Genomic DNA, 7,500 nt, shown 5'->3' with positions numbered 1-7,500 from the left:
CCCGTAGCGTGTGGCGTCTTAAACGTAGGTGCGACATCTACCGACGGCCACGCTTCTTCCTGCGCTGAATCTCATCAGTAATACTACATTGCAGTGACGTCACACTACGTCATCCTGTGCTGACGAGGCAGATTTACAGTCATCAGCCTGAGGTAATCAGTTCTTACCCTGTCGCGTGCGTATGAATCACATGAGATGTCAAAATGGCCGTTGAACGTGAGTCAAGGTCTTAGCAGCAAGCTACATCTCCTGAAATCCCCCTAGTAACCAGAGCCCTTGTAAGACCTAAGAGTAGAGACCTCGAGGTTTTTCAAACCAGCCGCCCAGGTCATTGTGTGCCTGCCGGGCTAGGTCGGGTGTAGTGTAGTGACCGCGAGAAGAAAGAGAGTTACATTTACTTTTGACTTATTTTGCTGCACTTACTTAGCTTTACTTACTTGGACTTTAGCAGCTAGGTAATCCATATACCTTCGCGCGATGCATCACATGAATTCAAAAATGCGGTGTGGTCCTAGGAAGCGTTACTTACGTTACCTGTTAGCTTTAGCTGGAGTGAGAGCGTGCTGGTGGTTGGATGATTGGGGCGGCGATGCAACTGGACTAGGTTCATTAACGTACAGCGGTCGCTTTCCCTTGGCAACGTTGTCGGCGGCAGTCAGGAGACGCATACCCTCTTATGTGCAGCATTGCCGATGTTGAAGCCAGATGGTTTGCCCCCCCAGGATGAATCAGCGGACTGTTCTGGCTCTCTCTCAAGTTCTGGTTCTCATCTCAAGTTTCTGGTCTCTATAATAGTTCCCGGTTCTCTATCTAGTTCTGGCTGCTCTCTCAATTTCTGGCTCTCTATTAGTCTGGCTCTCTGCTTCGATCTGGTTTTGTTTAGATGTTCGTATGCTGATTAACAAAGGATTTCGGTCCGTGATTGTCGGTGGCAGCAACGTGGACCACAGCGGTGAACAGTGCACATCCTACGCGCGGCAGATCTAACAGAGCTATGGCTGGGAGAGCGTGTCCTCCGTCGTGTGAAGCTGTCATGCATTGCAAATCTCATGCTCACTCCCGCGTATATATATATCACTCAAGTAGATTAAAAAACTATTTATCTACTCTGATATTCATCTACGCCGACTGGAACTTTTTGCTCGCGATTTCTGCGAGGAGAAGATCGCTAGAAGCTGGTTTGTACGATTTTTGAATTGATTGTCTTGATTGTGCCGCACGACAGGCAGGCGTGGATCGGTGAGAGAAGCAGACTGTCCTCTAATGCATGCCTCTCTCTCTTGCGCGCAGCTCTCTCTCTGCCTTTTTTTCTCATCGCGCGCGCGTTCCTCTCTCTCTGCCTTTTTTTTTCTCTCTCGCGCGCGCGAGCTTCTCTCATCTGTCTTTGTTTTTCTACGCGCTCGCCCTCGCCGCTCGCTCGCTAATCTCTTCCCAATCTCTCTCTCTCATCTCTCTCCTCTCGTTCTCTCTCTCTCTCTCATCCTCTCTCTCCGTTCTCTCATCTCTCGTCTTCGCTCTCTCTCTCTATCTGCTTTTTATCTTCTCTCTTCCGCTCTCTCTCTCTCTTCTCTCTCATTTCTCTTCTCTCTCATCCTCCTTCTCTATCTCTTTTTTAATCTTATCTCGTCTCACGGCGCTCTCTCTCTCTCCTCTCTCATCGTCTCTCTCTCTCTCTCATCTCTTTTTTTATACTTCTCATCTTACCGCTCTCTCTCATCGTTTCTCGCGCTGTCCCTCTCTTGCCTGATAATACTCTCCCTCTCTGATCGCACATTCTGTTTTCTCTCGCGGCTCCTAGTCTCTCGGCCCTGTCTTTCCCCCCTCCTATTCTCTCCTCTTTCTCGCTCTCGTTTCTAGCACCCGTTGTCCCCCCCCCCCAACGCACGCGCAGACCATAAAATGACACTAGACAGAATGCAAACGATAGCGCCGATGAAACGACTATTACATGTCAGTAACAGGTTTTCTTTCCCGCGCTCGTCACGCACCTATATACTCTCCTCATTCTCTCCTCTCGCTCTCTCTCTCTCTCTCTCTCTCTCTCTTCGTCTCTCTCTTCTCCTCGGCTCTCCCTCTCCTTCCTCTCTCTCTTCTCTCTCCTTCCTCCTCTCCTCTCTCTCTCTCTTTCTCTCTCTCTCTATCTCTCTCTCTCTCCCTCCTCTTTCTCTCTTTCACCCCTCCTCTCTCTCCCTCTATTACACGTAACAGGTTTCCTCGCTGCATGTCCCTCGCACGTGCTAAGCAGATGATCATATCCCAGCAGCCGAATGCTCTTCAGTATTTCTCTCATAGATGAGCAACCGCCACGTGTCTTTCCACACGGACCTCCGGCCACGCTTCACAGTCCGTAACATACCGGGGCGTGCATCGTAAACACTTGCTTATTTACGTTCCTACACAGACGATGGGTGATTTATATAGTTGCTTGTGGTTGATAGTCGTGATAGCCAGCAGCCATTGTCGTTGCTACTTTAGTTGGTGTCAGTCTAAACAGAGATGATGAAGGGGTTGAATCGTGATTAGCAATGCAGGGCATGTGCGTCGTGATAAAGCATGTGCTACGGTACCACAGAATTATAGCAGTCACTAGTATATTGTTATAGCAGTATATATAGTAGTAGTGTAGTGTGTAGTAGTAGTTAATTATAGCAGTCGGTAGTTCTGTTCATATAACGTAAAGTTCTGTTCATAAAACCTTTTTAGATGAATTGTTTGTAAGGCATTATTAGTATTTACCGTAGGTACGATGTGTGAGGAAACCTTGTATCTTTCTGGACTACACTCATGTTGTACAGATTTTAACGAGGAAGTTAGCTGTAAACGTAAATTTTATTTGCATACAAACGAAAAAGAATTACAATTTAATTGTAATAGAAAAAATAGGAATGCATTCGAAATAAAAGCACGAGCATATGTGTTCCAATGAAAAGATAATGATAAAATAAAATGTAATATCTATTTAAATATCAAATGTATAAGCTTTAATTAAAATATAAACTAAATTTAGAGTAAAACGTGGTTAAACTGTAATGCAATTAAAACTTAAATTCCTCAAAAAAAAGTCAGCAAGAATCACCATTGTTTGGTAAATGTTAAAAGCAAGTTTGTGATCACTGATAACAGGACAGGACGCATCTTTACCGGAAGCAATAGATAGGTGTAGGCAACAGCAAAAATGAAATACGCTGCACGGATAGTGCCTATATAGTTAGTATTGGTCGTATAGTTACGGTCGTAAATATACGGGCATGCGCTCTTGTCTCTAGCTGAGTGTGACCCTACCGCCACCTACTGACACAGAAGGGAAACCTCCAGATTAACAATACGTGGTTAGTCAATGAATCCCGGCTTATAAACGGTGTAATGAAAGAAGTATTGCGTGCGCGGGGGGGGGAAGTCGCAATTTGCTCTGGCCGCAAGGCAACATCTTTTTTTGCGGTAGAAAATATCATTACTAGGATGCGTGTTGTAAACAGCTTTTCTTTGCTGCCCTTTGGCCTGTCCCATTAACTGTGTGTGCGTGCGTGCGTGCGTGCGTGCGTGCGTGCGTGCGTGCGTGCGAGTGTGTGCGTACACACACCTGCCACTACACGAAGCTACAGTGAAAGTCGACATTCTCGATATTTTCTTGTTTTGTAGTGTGTGGGTATGATACGCGTTTGTTTCCGAGTCTAATACTCATTTCTAGATCAATATATCATCGTTTTTTTTATTGTCGTTCGTCGCAGAAAAAGCTTCGTTGTAACGTATGTTGGTCTTGCCTCCATCACACGCGTAATCACCGTTTTCATGGGTTGTAACTTTTTCTGATATTTTCATTCGGAAACTTACAACTTTCGTTGTAGCAAAGACTTGCTTGTAGAAAGTAGAAAGTAAAACTGGCAGAATGCCTTGTACAAACTGGCAGATATGTGCACGTGGTTGACGTATTCTCTACTGACGCTCATAGGGTCTATGTCCCCCAGGGTACAGCCGGAACGTACCCTGGGTACGGTCCGGTATACCATCCCGACTGTACATCTGGTCCACGTAATTTGATGATGGAGGGTTAGGATTAAGGTTAGGGTTAGGATTTAATGGTTGGGTTGTCGGGTTCGGCAGAGATTAAGCGATAGGCCACTCATTCACGAAACTCGTTTATTTGCATAGAGCGAGGCTACGGTCCCGGGTGAAATATTAGATAGTATCCGAAGGTAACGTTCCGTAAATACCGACCTGTACCCCCGGGCTAACGTTCTTGGCGTACCGCCGGGACATAAGACCCTATGAGTCTCTACTGAACGGGGTATATATCCTGAGCTCCATACGCTCGTTATAAATCAGTATGGCCTTTTTACGGTTACATTGAATGTTCTACTCTGAGTCAGTTAATACAAAGCGTCGGCGCGCAACGAATCTGCCAGGGTAGTAGATTGCAATAGGGTTGATACAGTTTGGTTTAGACACACTCTATGAATTTGTTAAACTGTGGTGAGATTCTGCTGTTGAACAATGATAGTAACCACAAACCCACACTATATATATATATGTGGTGTGTGTGTTTGTTGTGTGTGTGTGTTCGTGCGTTCGTATGCGTGTGTTGTGTATAATATCACATGAACAATATATCAAGAGCGTATAAGTATGCTTACTAAGAGCATAACTTAATACGCTCTTGACTCATTATATATAAATATGATATATGTACTCTTGATATACTTTATATAATAAAATCAAAACGGCGACTTGTAATTAAATTAAAGTGTGCCGTAGTAAGTCATGACTTAAACTTCTCTTGATATAATTGTATAACGGCAAATACATTATCGTATATATATTAATATATATTATATATAAATACTATATATTTGTTATATATATATATTTATGTGTGTGGGTATTTTGGTTATACACCCCGCACTGTAGCTATAGCTTGTTTATTTATCTCGGGAAAAATGCACGGCTAAATGCACGACGCGGCAGAATGTTTGTAAGATGCGGGAGCAGGATAAAAGTGTGTTGACCGATTGGGCAGCTGTACATCCACACAGATATTTATTTACCAGCTTCAGATTCTTATATTTATGTGCGTCAATGTTGCAACAGGAACGCTAAAAGGAAATCGGCAACTTTTCGTACGAGCTAATACACATACGGACACCGTTCATGTGTGAGCGTGGTCATAGAAGCTGGGATGCTTGACCTGATTCAGCATTTTTACAGACAATTTTACACATACAGACACCCGTTCATGTGTGAGCGTCGACATAGAAGCGGTAAGGCTGGGGGAAGCGACACCTTTACCTGCAATGTTACACATACAGACACCGTTCATGTGTGAGCGTGGACATAGAAGCGGTAAGGCTGGGGGAAGCGACACCTTTACCTGCAATGTTACACATACAGACACCGTTCGATGTGTTGAGCGTCGCCAATAGAAGCCGTATAGTCAGGAGGAAGCACACTCTATACCTGCAATGTTAACACGATAACAAGGACATTCCGTTCGTGTTGGGTGAGCCATGGACATTTGTAGGATGCGTTCACGGCTGGAGGAACGCTACACGCTTTTAGCATGCAATGTTTAGCACATACAGACACTGTTCATTGTCCTGGTATACGTCGACATAAGAAGCGGTAAGGGCTGGGGGAAGAACGTATCACCTTTTACCTGCAAGTACACAATACATGACACTTCATGTGTGAGCGTGGACATATCTAGCAACAGAGATGTTGAATGATTCAACATATTTACCTGCAATGTTCGCGTGAGGGGAAGCAAGCGCACGAAAGCCCACCAGTCGTTATTCCAATAGTTTTTCTAATGATCGCGCAGTAGAACTATTCGTCATGAGTGTGTATTACTGTAAGTGAACTAAGTCCGACCGCCTACTCACACATTAAGGCTGTTGTCGACGCAATCCGTTCATTGGTGCGTGTAATGGTGCGTTGTAACGCAGTACCTTTTGTTATATGCGACTGGTCAAAGTTTTGCTGGCCAGTAGGCAGGAATAGTTATAGAAGGAATTGAGATGCAGAAACTGAAATAAAGGAACTGGTAGGCAGGGGGATCATAAAGATAGGAATTAGTTAAAGGTAACCACACCCTCTAATTGCGAAATTATAAAGGATATGTATTATATGATTATAAATTGGTGAGAATGCGGTAGATCTGACGTCGAGAAAAGAGAAAGAGAGAGAGAGAGAGAGAAAGAAAGAGAGAAAGAGAGAGAGAAAGAGAGAGGTGGACTGCAAAGTGAGTTCTCTCTTCTTCTGTATGCGCACTATGTACAGTTACGCACTATGTACAGTAGTACACTACGTACAGTAGTACACTATGTACAGTAGTGCCACTATGTACAGTTACGCACTATGTACAGTGGTACACTACGTACAGTAGTACACTATGTACAGTTACGCACTATGTACAGTAGTACACTACGTACAGTAGTACACTATGTACAGTAGTGCACTATGTACAGTTACACACTACATACAGTAGTGTACTATGTACAGTAGTGCCACTATGTACAGTTACGCACTACGTACAGTAGTGCACTATGTACAGTTGCACACTACGTACAGTAGTGCACTATGTACAGTTTCACACTATGTACAGTAGTGCCACTATGTACAGTTGCACACTACGTACAGTAGTGCCACTACGTACAGTTGCACACTATGTATGTTGCAGGGTGACCTTCTACAACGACAAGTACCTAGCCCCACTGCTCATGCGCGAGCCGCCCAAGTCGCGCAACCACGAGATCGTTAACGTGTTTACGAAGCTAAGCCTCAAGGATGCGATGGACCACCTGGCGCGTCACGGCACCTTCACGAGCATCGACGATACCTCCATCGGCCGACTCATACGCAACTTCTCCTCCTCCAACATGCACAGGTAACATCATGTAGCAACCTAGTTAGCTAGCTTACCTTTACAGGTAACAGCTGTAGCAACGTCGTTAGCTTACCTTTACAGGTGACATCATGTAGCAACGTCGTTAGCTTACCTTTACAGGTAACAGCTGTAGCAACGTCGTTATCTAGCTGACCATTACAGGTAACAGCTGTAGCAACGTCGTTGGCTTACCTTTACAGGTGACATCATGTAGCCACGTCGTTAGCTTACCTTTACAGGTAACAGCTGTAGCAACGTCGTTAGCTTACCTTTACAGGTAACAGCTGCAGCAACGTCGTTAGCTTACCTTTACAGGTAACAGCTGTAGCAACGTCGTTAGCTTACCTTTACAGGTAACATCATGTAGCAACGTCATTAGCTAGCTTATCTTTACAGGTAACATCATGTAGCAACGTCGTTAGCTTACCTTTACAGGTAACATCATGTAGCAACCTAGTTAGCTAGCTTACCTTTACAGGTAACATCATGTAGCAACGTCGTTAGCTTACCTTTACAGGTAACATCATGTAGCAACGTCGTTAGCTTACCTTTACAGGTAACATCATGTAGCAATGTCGTTAGCTTACCTTTACAGGTAACATCATGTAGCAATGTCGTTA

At 44.3% G+C, this 7,500-nt stretch overlaps 1 protein-coding gene across 1 annotated transcript in view; it reads left to right on the top strand.

Annotated features, from left to right (window-relative positions):
* LOC106814865 (sodium/hydrogen exchanger 5-like) overlaps positions 1-7,500 on the top strand; it is a 33,213-nt gene that overhangs the window by 1,261 nt on the left and 24,452 nt on the right. Inside the window, exon 2 of the mRNA XM_014819238.1 lies at positions 6,674-6,880. Coding sequence (XP_014674724.1) covers positions 6,674-6,880 — 207 coding nt within the window. The remainder of the gene's footprint in view (positions 1-6,673; positions 6,881-7,500) is intronic.

Source organism: Priapulus caudatus, unplaced genomic scaffold (genome assembly GCF_000485595.1).
Source record: "Priapulus caudatus unplaced genomic scaffold, Priapulus_caudatus-5.0.1 Scaffold993, whole genome shotgun sequence".
In the NCBI taxonomy this organism is placed as follows: Eukaryota; Metazoa; Priapulida; class Priapulimorpha; order Priapulimorphida; family Priapulidae; genus Priapulus; species Priapulus caudatus.
This window is presented reverse-complemented; position numbering and strand designations above follow the sequence as displayed.